This window comes from Gallus gallus, chromosome 26 (genome assembly GCF_016699485.2).
Source record: "Gallus gallus isolate bGalGal1 chromosome 26, bGalGal1.mat.broiler.GRCg7b, whole genome shotgun sequence".
NCBI classification, from domain to species: Eukaryota; Metazoa; Chordata; class Aves; order Galliformes; family Phasianidae; genus Gallus; species Gallus gallus.
In genome coordinates this window covers 3976931-3993253 of record NC_052557.1, presented here as the reverse complement: position 1 = coordinate 3993253, position 16323 = coordinate 3976931, and the positions used below count along the sequence as shown (strand labels likewise).

The following is a 16323-nucleotide window of genomic DNA, read 5'->3' as shown; positions in this document are numbered from 1 at the left end:
GGATGGGTGATGGCTTTGGAACTCTCCTGCTTGCTTTGCTTCACAGCAGTGTTTCCAACAGCTGGTCTTCTGTGTGCTTTGCAGACTGTGGCTAGACAAGTGGATGTTTCTAATGACAGTTATGAACTTAGTAGCTATTGCGTGCTTATTCACAGTTGTAAAGGATTCAATACACCATATTATTTTTTTCATATATATTTTTGCTTTATTCCCAGCAGTACTTCTGAAACACATCAGATTAAGTTGCAGCATGAAAAAATTGACTTTACAACTCATCTCCTGTCAGGATACTACACGTGAATCTAAATATGTTTAATAGGAAGCGTCAGTACTTGTGGAATTCACATAGCTGTGCATTGCAGCATCACTTTCACTGCACAGCTGACCTCGTGGGGCTGTTAGGTCAGAGGGTAACGCCGTCTATCTGTGTGTACCTCTCACTTACAGCGATGAATTGGCGGCACCAAATGCATACATTTATTTGTCATCAGTGCTGTACGGTCAAAATACATGGCCGACGGCCGAGATGCTCCCTTCTGGTTTTGTTGGGGGAAAATAGAATATATATAAAAAAGTAAAAGCCTTTGAAATTAAATTCGAAATTGTTCACACGCATCCCGCCAGCTTTCATTAATTTCAGCGCATATTGCATGCTTGTGTTCTCCCGGCTTTGCGTGGGCACGGCTCCTGCCGGGGCAGCTCTGCGGCTGCGCCTCGGTTACCTGGCACGGCTCTGCGGCCCGAGCACTGGTCTGGGGTTTGACTGCAGACACCTGACCGCCGCTCAGGCGCGGCGGCACGAACAGTTTAAACGGTTTTCCTTTTTCCATGGCTTCCGAGCAGCGGGTAAGGTCTCAGAGCCGGCGCCTCATCGCGGCCGCGCCATCCGCCCCGCCCTCGCTCGTCCGCTGAGGAGAAAAAAAAAGGCGGGAAGCGGTAGCGCGCGCTGAGGGCGGGACGGGGGGCGGATCGCACCGCTGAGGGGAGCGCTGCGGCGGTGGGCGCCGCCTAGTGCAGCTCCCAGACCTCGCAGAGCAGCGCGGTCAGCCTCGGGTCCTTCGTCCGCCACGTCACCAGCACCTCGGCGTGGGTATGGTTAAGGGTGCGTAGCTGCGTCAGCCGCCCGATGAGGCGGGCGAAATGCTGCGGGTCCTCGGGGTGGTGGATCTTCGAGTACTTGTAGAGGATGCCCAGGAACGGCTCCTGCAGCTCTTCCACGTGCCGCTTGTTCCTCAGCAGCGGGCGGTCTGCGGGGCGCGAGGTACAGCGCGGTCACTGCGCGCCCGCCGCCGCCTGAGGGGTTGCGGGGCAGCGCGAGAACCGCCTACCTGAGAACAGCACCGTGGTCGCTACGAGCAGAGCGTACTCAGTCTCGGTGACTTTCAGTTCCCCCATGCTTCTGTAGAAGTAAAACAGCGCCGTGATGAACTCCTCGGTTATACCTTGAGAATGGAAGAGGATCATCACAGAGTTATTGCGTTAAAGGCAGGTGCTGCTGTTAGAAAGTGTTTGTCCTCTTGTTTTGAAGTGCTGGGCTGTTCTGTTGCATACAGCAGTTCACAAATGTAACAAACATTATTTTCATTACTGAAGTAGTAACAAAAAAGGGCTGCATTGCATGAGTTGCTTCTGCCATGCATGTGTGGTGCCTGAGGGTGTGACACACTGACAGGTGTGATGGAGAATAGAGTTAGCTGTGCAAAATACCCCCAAGGATTTAGGGTATTTTCTGGGTATTGAGGGTATATCTGAGGCCTTTTTACCTGTGGTAGTGGTGGAAGTTGGACTCTCTTCGCTGTGAGACATCTGAATGGAATACATGTTCTTATCAAGGTTTGGAACGTGGCAGCACGTTGTGTGGTCAGAGCGTCTGATGTGACCTGGAACAGAAGAGGTAGCAGCTCGCAGCCAAGCTTAACACAGTTGTACACACTGGTGTGCATCTGCGTTGGGACAGAGCTCTGAAATGTGCGGATTTTAATCAGACCCAGGCAGGGAAAAGAGTTGCTGTTTTTTTTTTCTGCATCCTACACAGAGCTCATTGGTTACATTCCAGTTGGTAGAAGTCTTGTGTCAAACTTGAAACAGTATAGCAGTATTGTAGCTAATATTAACCATCCACCTCATCATTGGTGCAAGTGCCCAGAAGCGTTGCTTTTTGTTTGGAAAGGAGTAAAGCAAAAATCCATTCTTAATTTTCTTCTTCTTCTTCTTCTTCTTCTTCTTCTTCTTTTTTTTTAATATATATTCTATGGAAAAAATGCCTCTAGAATCATAGAATTGCTCAGGTTGGAAAAGACCTTAAAGGTCATCAAGTCCAACCACAAGCCAACCATCCTACCTGAACTCTAACAACCCTCCGCTAAATCATCTCCCTGAGCACCACATCCAGATGGATTTTAAACACGCTCAGGGATGGTGACTCAACACCTCCCTGGGGAGCCCATTCCAGTGCTTAACAACCCTTTCTGTAAAGAAGTTCTTGATATCCAACCTAAACTTCCCCTGGTGCAGCCTGAGGCCATTTCCCCTCATCCTGTCACCTGTCATCAGTGAGAAGATATCAGCCCTGCTCTGCTGCAATCACCTTTCAGGTATTTGAAGAGGGCAATAAGGTCTCCCCTCAGCCTCCTCTTCCCCAGACTAAACAGCCCCAGTTCCTTCAGTCACTCCTCATAGGCCATGTTCTTGAAGCCCTTCACAAGCCTTGTTGCCCTTCTTTGGAGGCATTTACACATTGCTGACACTACTGTTAGTAGTGCTGTGCTTGAATAGGGAATTACTTCAGATTTGTTAAATTGGAGGTTGTTTCAAAATGTCTGAACTACTGGTGTTCATAGAAAGCTTGTTAGACCAACTTACTTTCACTCGATGATTGGCATTCACTAATTCTTTGGTTGTATATCTGAGCAGAACACAAAAGCATGGCCTCAACTGTTGACCCTTTTAGCAGCGCAATTTGATCTTCACTGGCTAAACTTTCAAATCCTGCAAAGAGAGAGACTTGTTAAGAATCAAGGCTGTGGCTGCCTTTAAGTACCTAACATGGACTGATAGAAATGATTTTCCTTAATAAATACCTTTACTGAAAAGGAGGATCCACAGTTAAAAGACATTTGTACAAAAGACTATCTAATGCTCTTGCGTTTCTTCTTGCTAGTTTGCAGGTTAGAAAATTGCTGTTGTCAGTGTCCAGTGTATATCTTTGTTGCCTACAATGAGTTGCAAACTGAACTGGATTTCAGGCAATGTGTTAAAATGGTAATTCACTCAAGATGGTGTTTTGAAGTCAAAGTACTACCAGTAAAACATCTCTATTCCATGTCAGAAATTGGGAAGAAAAAAAAAATCAAGATAAGCTTTTGAAGAAAATGCTCTGATTTGCTCTCATGTTGAATAAATGGTGATCCCAATTGTTAGTGTTAGATCAAGTAGTCAGTTGAATGAGTTTTCTTAAAGCCTGTATTTTTCTCAGATTGATGCCATGAATACAGCTTCTGCTTCTTAAAAATAAAGTCAGGCTACTCCATAACACTTCCCAAAGGAAGGAGCTTACCTGGGAGTCTTTTTGTGAAGTCCACTAACACTTGGACGTGGACAACTGCCGTCTCAGAGAGATGGAGAAAGCTTTCCTCAGGACTTGTGGTTTCTTGTAGCTGCGTGAAAGACCATTTAGACATCTGATACAGTCAAGATACATTGCTTAGAATAGTAACAACTCAGTAACAGAGGCTGATTGCTCTGTATACGTACAAACTTCCTAGCTTCCTCAAGGGGAATTGTGTATTTTTGGTGTGCCGCTACGATGTGGTCAAGAAGTTGATGTTCCCCTGGAGTAAGTTCCACCTTCTCCACAGTCTGAAATAAATAAACAAACAAACCAATCAAACTGTAATGAGTTAAGGCAAACTAAGCGATTAAAAAAGTTATTTAAAATAGAAAAATGTCCCACTTTTCCAGATCTTGTTGTAGATGATACGTGCTTACTATTCACTCCCTCGTCTTCCAGTTTTATGTTGCAAAGAAAACTGCTCTTTTGTTTGAAATTCTTTCTGAGTCGCTTTGACTTGCACTGTACTTCAGTCAGCAAACCTGTGAGGCATGGAATTATGAATTAATGCATAATTTTTAAACCGATAATTTGAAATTATTATTGCTATGATGCATCTCAGGAGCTATAAGGAACTGTGCTTCCTGGAGAACGTGGAACTGTACTGTTGATTAAGTGAGTTGGTGTTCTGTATCCACAAAAGGCCTGAGGTGTTTGCAGTCTTCTCATGTTATCTGGTTTGTGATTGGGACATCCGAGTATGAGAATTTTTCATAAAGACCTTGAGCAATTCTTTTAATGCTTTATTTTTCTTTCCAAACATGGACACACATCTGATAAGCTTGGATAGCTGCCGGCTGTCCTATCAAAGATTAGGATATTTAGCTGTCTTGTTAGTACTTTCTGCTTTATTTTGTAATGTATTTGAACAACAGTCCTCTTAACTTCAATTATTACCAGGTATTGGTAGTTTCTGCACATGAAGGTGCTGCAGGTGCTACAGACGTAAACTTTCCTACAGCGAAATTAAGTTTAAATGAATACCACTTAGAATCACAGAATCATCGAGGTTGGGAAAGACCTTTAAGTTCATCAAATCCAACCATCCACCTAGTGTTACAAGTCCTCTGCTTAGCTGTGTCTCTGAGTGCTGCATCCACACATCTCTGCCTTCAGGGACAGTGACCCCACCACCACCCGGGGCAGCCTGTACAATGCCAAACCACCTTTCCGTGAATAAATTCTTCCCATCTTCCAATCTAAATCTCCCCTGATACAACCTGAGGCCATTGTCTTGTGTTCTATCACTTAGCTATAATGATACAAGGGATTGCATATAGAAAAGGATTTTTCAGGAGGGAGCACTCACATTCTGCTAGCATTCCCACAGCTCTGCACTTCTTCAGGCGACATTCCTGGCACTTCCTCCTCATGTACATGTCCATTTCACAGTGACCACCGTTCTTGCATCGATACACTGCGTTTTTGGTTATGCTGCGTCTGAAGAAGCCTATGGGAAAGCATCAGGTTGTGACTAAAAGAATTTAAGGAGTTTTACCTCATCATTCAAAGTTTGGTTATATTCTTGACAATGAAAATATTACCTTGATTTTAAATTTTCTTTTTGATGATTTAATTATGACGTGTTCTTTCTGACTAATATTAATCGCTCATTTCTTTAACTGATCAAGATAGCTCCCATATTAGTAACTAAATTAGTAGCATACTAACAGCTATTGAGAACGATAATTAATGATTTATAAATAAAGGATTACAATAAATGACCATAAGAAAATAAGCACCCACTTGAACAAGCACTATTCCAATGAATACTCAATTGAAAAGTCAGCTTTATTAAATGTTCCCCTTGAATATATACAGCGAAAACATTAGTTCAAAAAATGTTTTAAAAAAGTGAATCTGAAGGTATTGCGTTAGACAAAGGATTCCTTAGGTTAATTACAGTCCCCCATAGAAACGTCAGTTTAATGAAGTGTGTTTGTTTAAATGGCAGGTGTGCAGTACTGCTCTGAGCGCTATGGAGAGAGGTACAGATGAATCTGTGCCTCTTACCTTTACAACCTTCACAAGTAAGCGCACTGTAGTGGTAGCCAGATGCTTTATCACCACAGACAACGCACAGCTCTTCCTGTCCCTTCAGTCTCAAAGAAGAGTGGTTTAATCTGGGCCTTTTTAGTGCTTGAAATCCACTGTCATCAAGGTGGGAAGCCGTGAAAGGAGGCTTGCTTAATTCACAGTTACTGATTATATATTGCCCATCAGTGTATTGAGAGTCCAGGCTGTATGCGCTGTAGTGGGATTGCGAAGGCTGTGACTGTAATACTGGAGAAGGAATTTGAGCTGATGAGTATTGATAGTAAGGTGCAGTCTGAAAATCCGTGTCTTGCAGCTGGTAATTGATGTGCTCTGGTAAAACATCTAGATAGAAAAAGAAGTTGAAAATGAAATAAAAACCTATGGAATATCATCACATCAGCTACGTGATCTTTCCTTTCTCTTTCCTTTCTCTTTCCTTTCTCTTTCCTTTCTCTTTCCTTTCTCTTTCCTTTCTCTTTCCTTTCTCTTTCCTTTCTCTTTCCTTTCTCTTTCCTTTCTCTTTCCTTTCTCTTTCCTTTCTCTTTCCTTTCTCTTTCCTTTCTCTTTCCTTTCTCTTTCCTTTCTCTTTCCTTTCTCTTTCCTTTCTCTTTCCTTTCTCTTTCCTTTCTCTTTCCTTTCTCTTTCCTTTCTTTCCTTCTGTTTTAAAGGTGAAATATTTAACCAGAAATACTAGAAGTACACATTTTCTTAAAGACAGTCTGACATACTGTTTTAAAATGTGCTACCTGTAACTATAACTAATATTTAAGTGAAATGTTAAGTGTTCTAGAAATAGCTTGTTAAGTGCTTGGGCAATGACATGTGACTGACACTGGATTCCTGATAGTAAATAACTGAACTTCTTTACTGAGTATATAGCTACTGGATTTACACTTGGAAGTATTTTTTATTTAGTTGTCTGCATTAAAGGAGAATGTTTTCTCATAAAAGAGAGTATTTATTAATGAGTGAAAAGTTTATTGTTGACATATTTATTTCAAAAATATTGTACTATAAGAATCTGAGAAATTACAGAGTGGTAAAACTTACTGTGGTGGGAGTCTCAAAGCTGAAACTCAGAGGAGTTAAAAGCAAAGACCTGTTTTATTTAACATTTTTCCACACTTATCCTTTATAATTTTAATTATTAAAATAACAATTTTTAAAAAATGCATGTACAGATTTATGAAGAGAGCTTCTTCCCGCCCTTCTGGTTGTTGTATTTGAATTTAATCTAACCTCCCTTAGATGTGCACAGCTGTACTGGAGAGCTCATGCAACAGGTATTGCTTTTTATTGTTCAAATCTCTGTAAAAACTGGAAGCTTTTTTTAAAGTGTTTTGGATGTCCTTTTGTTTTTAATGGACTTTGAGTCCTGCTTTAACTCACCCATAATCAAATTTGTTATTGCAATTACAGTTATATAAGATAGCCATTATATATTTATAATGTATTTGGAGTGCTGTAATGAGACCTATATCTTCTTCATGTCAATGAAAGGAAGGCAGCACCACTAATGTTTATATGAAATGATCAGTTGGCACAATCACTCTGTGTACAAAAATCTGTATGAGCATATGCTCATATATTGGAATACTCTTTCTGTTTGAGATTGTTAGTCAAATGTGTAGCTTCTAAGAGCTTGTAATGTTACACTAAAATTAAGAAAATAATGGGAATTCCCACAGACATTCATCTTACTTTACTTCTTTTTCACAATATTACAGTTTAGCATTACTTACCATAATACTGTATGGGCTCAGCAAGACAGTACCCATCTGGTACAGTGACAAATGTATTTGCCATGTTTTGTTCTGAATGTCACTGTTTCATTCACTTTGTTCTTGGATAAATGTTTTAGAAAGAGTCCTAGAGAAATGGAAACATAAGAGAAAGATTATGTGAGAAGGAATTGCTAGGTAGGCTTAGTTACAGAGCTGAACTCAGGAAACTGTGAAATATAAAACTATTTGCAGATTGTAGGAAAGTTAGAGGTAGGTGTAAGGTCATGTAATACTTGCAATGAGGTTGTTCAAACATTGGGAATTTGGTGTAGAGTCCATTCAAGAATCTCCAAAGTGTATTTAGAACTGTTTTGCTCCTAACTTTACTTTGCTTACCAGGCAAGGAAAGGGATTGTTCCACTGCTCTGCCTGCTACAGCCTCACCTCAAGCACAGGGTGCAAGTTTGGGTGCCATAGTGTAAGAAGGACATAAAACTATTACAGAAGATGTTACAAAAAAAAAAAAAAAAAAAAAGTGTATATGGATGCTAGCAGGAGTGATATTTGAGCTTATATGTGTTGAGGCAATCTTTGGCATTACTTGAACAACTGAGTGATGCCAGGGTAGCTGTCACATTATAAAGGAAGAAATAGTTTATTTGCCCCCCTTTTCCTTCTGTACATGGGGAATGTGTGCAAGCATCACTGGGTTAAAATACCTTGTGTCTGCTGCCTATTGGTTAAGCTCTGTACATGACACTTTGCCAATGAGCTATTCATAGTCTTTCTATGAGCAGATGGGAAAGACAATAAAGATTAAAAAGGCAAGTGTTTGGAAGCAAGTAAAAAAATTAAGCTCCTAGATATGCAACCCAACTCTCTATGTATGTCTTGTAGAATTTATAGCAAATTGGGTTTAAAGATCTTCCTTGAGAGACTTGCATACTAGATATAATGCAACACTTAACATGTAGCTACAGCTGAGGAAAGGAACGCATCGCTTTAAGGAGTCTGAACTAAAGTGGTGTCCTGAAAGACACATACACACGTCCCCTCCCCCAAAACCAGACATGTCTTTGAAACTGAACACTTTGTGTTGCCAGTGGAAGGTGAAAAGGTACAGTGAGACTGGAATCCTGCTTTTTTTTTTGTTGTTGTTATCTCTGCTAGTAAATATTTGTTTGAAAGAGAAATTACTCATTGAATCATGAGGTCCTTATCAGTTAGATCAATTTGGTGTGGGCAAAGTCTGCATTTTTCCTAAAATACGTGTATTTGATGCAGAAATGTGTTTCTGGATTCCAGTGGTTCCTTTAAATAAAGTAGTAAAAGAACAGAAGCTAAAATAAAATTGTGTTGGTCCAGTCTGACACAGATCTTGCATGAGAAGCATGAGCTACATATTACTAGGTGCAGGTTGGTCAGTTCATTACATGTCCTACATCTTGCAATCATTTAGTCAAATTTTCCTCAATTTAGATGATTGCCTGAGAAGGGTTTTGAGGATTTAGTCCTTCTTGTTGAATTTTTTAATGGTTAATAAGATAGCAGCTGCAGACACAATTTCCAACTCAGAATGAGATTTTGTAAATCAAAACGTTTAAATTACAAGAATGTTATAGCAGAATCAGTACTATATCTGTTATTTGAGGAATGCTATACCACCTTGAAATGAGATATAATAGTCATAGTAACTGTGTGTAAATTTTAATGGTTTCATTTTCTGACATTAAAGAACGTAATGTTAACAAGTTTGTTCTTCTGATATGAAATCGCTTTGAGCCTTTTAAAACAAAACCATAGAAAACAAGACTCAGGGAAGGAACTTAATACTCTGGGACTGGAAAGCTTTGATGATTTGTAAGACTGACTGTCAAAATCACACTGCCACCTCTGCCTCACTAGATTATTCTCTCCTATATGTTTGATTAGTCAGCAGCATGGAAACCTCCTCCGAACTTCAGTCATTGATAAACTGATGTGGTTCTTCATATATTCGTCAATCGAAAGCTCAGGAGATATCCATAATCTCTAACATCTCCCTAGGAATACGCCACGATCTCAAGGACACTTCTTCAGCTCACACACACATTCATTAACCCTTTGCCATGCAAGCAAGTAAATACTCCATGCACACAAAGGTGAGCTACGCATTGTGAAATCATTAAAACCTTGACAGCATGTAGCACATGTAGCCAGTAGTAATTTTCAAAACAAAAAACTTGGACAAGGTTGAAACCAGACTGGGGGAAGAGCCTGGGGTGTTTTGATCAATTACAGTCATGCCATTCCCAAATGGGAATTTTTATCATCATCATCATAGATGTCCATTTTTCTCTTTTATATTTAATTTGCATTCAAAATGTAGCCCTACTTTTTGTGTGTTTTAAAAATGGGAAAAAACGAAGACACAACAAAACATTTCCTAGAAAGGACTCAAAAAGATCTTTAGCCTAAAAAGTGGGAATAGCTGAAAACAAAAGCAGCTGCATTTTTTAATGACTTGTTTCATGGTATCACAAGTAATACAGTTTTAAGTCCTTTACGAGACATTCTGACTTGCAAGTAAATTTCAATATGATATGTTATGCCTTGCTTTTCCTTCTTCACTGTTACCTCAATGGAGCTACTTCTGCTATATTGATGTGTGTGAAATCCTGAATGACTGGAGATTACTTTTTTTTTTAAGAGCTTCTACCAGCTAAGAGATTCTTCTTCCTTCTTCAGAAGAAAAGGTAACCTAGAGTACAAGTTGCTTAAGTACTTTTGAAATCGTTGCACTTTTACAGATTTATTTTTGATAGTTATCAGTTTTCTCAAATAATAATGTTCAGTGTTAACCATAGTGTATGTTTATGCAAAGCGTTGGTTGTCCAATACAGAAATTTAGCAACGTTCAGCTATTAGTCCTATCTGAAAGACTTCACGTTATCAAAATGGAAACCATCACAGAAAAGTAGTTAATTGATTAAAAAATAACAGAATTTCAAAACAATCATTGGTTACTGTTATTTATGGCAAAAGTTGTTTTTTGTGGGTTTTTTCTTTTTGCTATAAAATACCACTAAATAAAGCAACACTATCAACTTCTGTTATCAAATTTGTTAAGATGCAAAAAAACCCACTGCTTTTAGGAGAGGCTCTAAGGAGCTCTTGAAGAGTTATGTTATGACAGTACTTTAACTGCTATCATAAATATTTTGATAGTTGAGTCATAGGGAAATTTCTTGTTTGCAGGGAATTTTTGGAACTCAAGCTGAAGTTCTACAATATTTATTTACCATACTTTGTGGCACGTTAACAAACACGGTGTAACTGGAAGGTATGTTTCATCTTTGTGGAACAGCAGTAATTTCGCTTCTGGAAAGCCTAGCTTTGCTTTTTTTTAATTTGTGAAGTTTAAACCAACTTACTACAATCAGTGGCTACTAAGTGTGATGCCAGGAGGAATACTGAGTTTCAATCAAGCAATTAATTGACATCGTCTGTAATTAAAGAGTGTAGGTTTTTTTAGCTTTAGTTGTAGGATTATTTGAATTGTCTCACATCTAGCTTATATGCATTATTAAATGTTTAATTGGTTCTCCTGGTTTGAATGTGCTGTGAAGCTCCCCAAAGCTGCTGTTTGAAGAAATCCCATTTTTCTCCTCATTAACTGTGTTCCTTCTTTGTCATAAAATACCCTTTTGAATCTTTCCTGCAATATAAATGACTTTTTTCGCTACTTGTGTTGCAGATGAAATCTGTTTTTGGAATTTTTACCTCATTATTAATTATTGCAAATGTATAGTTCACATATATTGTAAAGTAAGAGGTTGGAGGTTGTTGGAAACTTACAGCTTTACTTCGGGGATGGTAAACAAAAAACTGAATTAAAAATGTATTTTACATCCTTTTCTTCATCAAATGAAGTTGTTGGAAAAGAATTCTTGATAGCTAGGATACTTCATTTAGAAGTGCTTGTTTTCTGTATCAGTTTAGCTAACACTTTAAAAAGAAAACAAAAAATCCCCAATACCTGTAATATTTTCACCTGGCAAATTGATTCGTGACTACCGCAATAATTTATAATCCCAGAGCAGCAAGAGAAGTAAATGAAATACCTACAGCAGTTGCAGAGTCTTTCTTGTTTCCAGAGCAAGTCCGTGGGGCTGTAGCAGTGATCCCAGCTCTGAGTCCAGCTGGAGTGAACTGGGCCTTCTCCCTATTTATCAGTTTGTGTGCACACACTCGGCTCCAGACAATCTGCAGAGCAATGCTACAGCTCTGAGACACGAACTTCCCACACAGCCTTTCTTGAGGTCGAAGCGAGGGCAGCTGCAAGTCCACATAAATCAAATAATAACTGGGTCATCAGGGACAGAGGCCACGGGGACCTTCACGTCATGGTTTCCCAGAGTTCTCCCTGACTGATTACTAAGTATTTGCTTTCTTGGTAGAACTTAAAATTCTCCCATTTTGATTGCTTAACATTGACATGCCTGAGTGTTAAAGGAAGATGTTCACTGCTTCGCAGAGAAAATATTGCGATGGTATAAATTCAATGTATTTACATGAAATAATAATTGAATTTGCTGACACTTGATTAGGTTGGTATTTTGAAACACGAAACACTTAGCATGTCCTACCTGTTCTAACATACCTGTGCAGATGCAGCATGCAGAGGATTTCTGCAAGTTTTTCATGTGTCTGCGGCATCATGCACAGCCAAATGGCATTACCCTTCAAAGAAGAGCCATGTCTGTGTGCAGTAGGCCCCCAAGAACAGCATGTTATTTATTTACAAATAGTGTGACACCATTCAGGAATCCATGAGTGTGCCTTTGGAGGTGGAACTATTGAGTTTGGCTTGCAGGAGAATAAAAGTTTGCCTCACAGATGTTATTTGAGCATTTGACAGGAGTTTCGAGCTTTCAAATGCTCTGTATTGGCCATGTGTGCTCACTGGGGACTGAAATGCAGGGTTTTGAAGTATGGACAAAGATAACAATCTTGTAAATTAAACTATGAACGACATTTGTCTTCCCAATAAAAGAACTTTATTTGGCAACTTTCTAAGATATTAAAAAAAAAACCCAACAGCTTTGATAGTAAAAATGGAAAGTTTGTATTTGGTAGAACAGAGATATTTAGCATAGCATTTCTTTCACAAATACCACTGTCTTTTTCATCCATCTTTTTGGTCTATCTCATGAAAAATAAGCAGAGCTTTATGAAATGTTCTCTCTTAAACACTACAGACTTCTAAAGTTCTTGAGGCTTTTTCTTTTGATAGAAGATAGTTTACTGACAAGCTATTCAAATATGCCAGTGGGATGTGGGTATTTAAAGCATACTGATTTCAAGTTTTCATAAGATATCTAGTGCTGTTTCTGCTCAGTGCTATAACATCTACTGGGTTCAGAGTAGATTTCTAAAATATACAAGAACCTAAAACTAATTTGTAGGAGAAATTAGTAGTAGAGTTCCACATTAAATATTAGACCATGCCTATTTACTCCTGTCCACATAGCCATCTTCACAGTTGTAATGCCACTATTCTGCACAGTCATGCAGTGATTCAGACCAGAGGAGTGGTCCATCCTAAGTATGTATATTTGCACTGTTTTAGCATCCATTCTCCTATTCAAGGCTTAGCATGACAATAAAACATGGAAGATACGAGAACCCACTTGAATCACATAAAGAACTGCTGCAAAGAAGAGAAAAATAAACTGTTTTCCACATTTCTAAAGAATACAACAGGCAGTAAAACGCTTAATTAGGAATAAGGAACGTTACTGTATATTCTAGAAAAAACACGGCAGTAAAAATATCACTGGAATAATTGCTTATACAGTCTTCATTACTGGAGATACTGAAGATCAGGTTAGACTACATCACAGAACTTAAAAACTGTTATCTCAAGGTTATTTTGATCTGTAAGGAAGGCAAAGGAATGGTGGTATCTCTTCCAGCTCTAGTTTCTGTGGTTTTTTTTCAGTTTTTTAAGACAATGATACGCTCTCTGATTAGCAGTGTTCCCAGTGTCGCTTACATAGGCAAAGGAAATCAGATGCTTTGAACACACTTTGCTAGAGGAGAGGAAACAAAATCTTACTCATAGGTAGGATAAATATTAGCAAATTTTAGCTGACAAAGCTGCTGTCATGAGTGGATGTCCAGAAGTGCCAATGAAGTGGAGTATAAGGGGCACAGAACATCGGTGTGACCTGAACGCCTTACACTGCACCACTTCTGCGGCCTCATTCCATCACCGGTGTGAACTGCGAGCTTCTGTAAAGCCTCATCCACACAAAGTCTTCCTTTCTGCAGGTAGGTCTAAGAATTTCATGAGTGCTGAAACTGCAGATTCAGAGAAATCTTCCCTATGTAAGTGCCTGCTGAGAGAACTCATTTTCAAGATATGGAGGAATCTGCATTCATCTGAACTAGTGATTGTAGATCTCTGTAACTTGCTTGGTATCCGAATAGTTAAAGGAAATCGTATCTCCTCCAGCTGGGTCTTCTCTGCATAACTGACCCATTCGGCTTGATCTGGTATTGGATTGTTTACGTAACTTCAGTAATTAACCACTCTCAACCTCATTAATGAAACATAAACCACCTCTTCTACTCATTTATTAAGCCCTTGTCAAACAAAACTTAAACAAAGGGCAAAATCTCAGCAAAGGAACAGGCCAAAAGCTACTGGGATCTGCCTACAAGTCGTTACGGTCACTTTGTTGTTGTTTTGCAGTAAAAATTAAACAGAAGCGATGGCATTGTCTATTGCTTTTGGCTAACTCCTCACAGAAACATCTGAAGCCTGTCACATGAGGGCAGTGATGCCTCCACAACTATTTTGGTCATTTCAGTGCAAAATACCGATGTTCCAGTTCATTACTGTAAATCATTAAATGATGAAAGCAAGAGTCAAATACTAAACAACTGGGATGCTTTGAAAAACTAATTGCTTATTACAGGGTACTTTGTTATATGTGAGTTAAAGGTTATGTTGAAATATAGATTATTTCATTACAGGATTAAGTCGCTCTTGCTAGCAAACTGTTCTGAGTAGCATTAAGAAGAGTATCGACCAAAAAATCAGAAGTGCTAAAATGTTCTAAGATAATCTTTACCTATTTTTGTTCTAGAGAAATAAAGTATTTTAGAGGTGGGTTGGCAGACTTATACAAAAAACACTGAGCTACTTAAATTTAGAATCTGTTGAGGAACTCGTGGGAAAAAAAGAAGGAATTGGCAACTTTTCTGATTACCCTCTCTCATGGATTATTTATTAATCTTCTAAAGGTGCAGTGGTTCTGGCACTGCTTTCTGCACAGCATGGACGAACCCCAGCCCTGGGTGAAAACCAGTGTATGTAGTTGTTATTCTACAGTGTAATTAATCAAGAGGTTTGAGAGACACATGCTTTCCTATTGTCAGCATCTGCCTCTTTTGCCTGCAACAGGGATCACCTTTGTCAGGTCACTTTTAACTAAAGAACGTGAGCATAAGAGGTCAGTGCCTATCTTTTCCTGCATATAGGTATGGCCTTTGTAGCCAGACTAAATTGCTTAAGATCCAGTGTAATACTTCTTATAGATATAGATATAGATATAGATATAGATATAGATATAGATATAATTTGCTATTTGTATGATAAGTTCACATGTTTTAAATGCACTAATTCCCATAGCTTCACAAAGTTTGTGCAACAATTCCTTTGAGTACTGCTTTGCAAAGCTCTTATCTTCCCTACATGGAGCTTTTGGAAGCAGTGTTATTTATTTGCGTAAATTAAAGAGTAGCAGCCTTCATAGAGCAAAACAATCTATTCCAGCAGAGGAAGAGTGTGAGACCAGTCAGGGAAGTTTCATCAGGCAGTGCCTTTCAGTTTGAATTTATACATTACTATACATTATTTACTTGCTGCCAGTTTCTGGGTACATTAAGGGCCTTACCTGGTACATACTGTTTTAAAATCCTCAGGACCAAACCCTGAACTCATCCCACCTTCAGTGCTGAGAATGCATTCCGGTGTCTGACATCAAACCCTTTAATCACTCTTCCTGTGCTTCTCTGGTCTGCCCAGAGTTCTTTCCTTTTGGATTTTCCCACTGTGTGCTCGAGCCTCCTAATGAAGATACTCAGAAACACTACCTATTTATTCCACCACAGAAATGCTATTTTACCAACATGGCCTACAAGTGGGTTTGGTTCTATAGCAGCTCTGCTGTTTTGGAGAGCCTCAATATATTTCTATCTAGCATATATTTTTCCTGCTAGAACGAATCCATGTTCTGTTTGACAAAATACAGTCATGTGGTTAAGAGTTATTAAAAGCATTAAAGCACTAACCTCTTGTAACCTCATTTTTCACTTTGTACACATACATAAGTGTTTAATCGAATTGAAGTTAAACACTAAGATGCTTGAGAGGCCACATTTATACATTCTCTTCAGTTTATGCAGAACTGATGTGATAAGCCAAAGGAATTATAAGGCACCACTACTCTGAAAACGCTCATCCGTCGATTTGTTTAAGCTCTGTTGCTACGTAATAGAAGTTCTGGTGAGAAGCATGCCTAGCATTTAAATCAAGGAGTTTTGTCCTGCTGGGATCGGGTCGGTCCTGGCGCCACACTAAGCTCATTCTGCTGTCCTTTGGAAGTTGAACAAATGATGCTGTGTCAAGAGATCTGCTGGAGAGGGAGCGAGGACACGAGACTGAGAGCTCTGCAGAGGAAGCACAGTAGGACTCCATCTTCTTTTCACTCCGCATTTTTATTTCAGACGGTCAGAAACCCACAGAAGGGCTGCACCGATCCTGAAATGGAAGGCTGATAAAGCAGCCTCTCTCCCTCGTCTCCACGTGGCATGAAAGGCTAGAATGTTATCTCTGAAGCCAGGGAAAAGTAAGCACTAAATCGTGCCCAAAGGGGAGCAGAAATGCAAGGAGCAGAATAG

At 39.4% G+C, this 16323-nt stretch overlaps 2 protein-coding genes across 4 annotated transcripts in view; both read right to left on the bottom strand.

Moving 5' to 3' along the window:
- Positions 1-910, bottom strand: part of SYCP1 (synaptonemal complex protein 1) — a 30958-nt gene extending 30048 nt beyond the window's left edge. For both annotated transcript variants that reach the window (XM_025143817.3, XM_025143818.3), the window contains exon 1: positions 723-910. In XM_025143817.3, coding sequence (XP_024999585.2) covers positions 723-830 — 108 coding nt within the window. In that variant the 5' untranslated portion in view covers positions 831-910. The remainder of the gene's footprint in view (positions 1-722) is intronic.
- On the bottom strand, positions 180-11554 carry LOC419888 (bile acid receptor-like). Of its 2 annotated transcripts, none has more exons than XM_025143816.3 (11): positions 11475-11554; positions 7390-7516; positions 5624-5989; positions 4920-5060; positions 3953-4092; positions 3754-3858; positions 3557-3656; positions 2863-2988; positions 1764-1880; positions 1329-1442; positions 180-1247 (listed from the first exon to the last, which is right to left on the bottom strand). In XM_025143816.3, exons 2-11 carry the CDS (start codon positions 7451-7453, stop codon positions 1009-1011), a joined length of 1512 nt encoding a protein of 503 aa, XP_024999584.2. In that variant the 5' UTR covers positions 7454-7516; positions 11475-11554; the 3' UTR covers positions 180-1008. The 2 variants fall into 2 exon arrangements, with proteins under 2 accessions (XP_024999584.2, XP_004935064.2); XM_004935007.5 differs by having other exon boundaries at positions 11479-11554.
- Positions 11555-16323: the final 4769 nt, after the last annotated feature.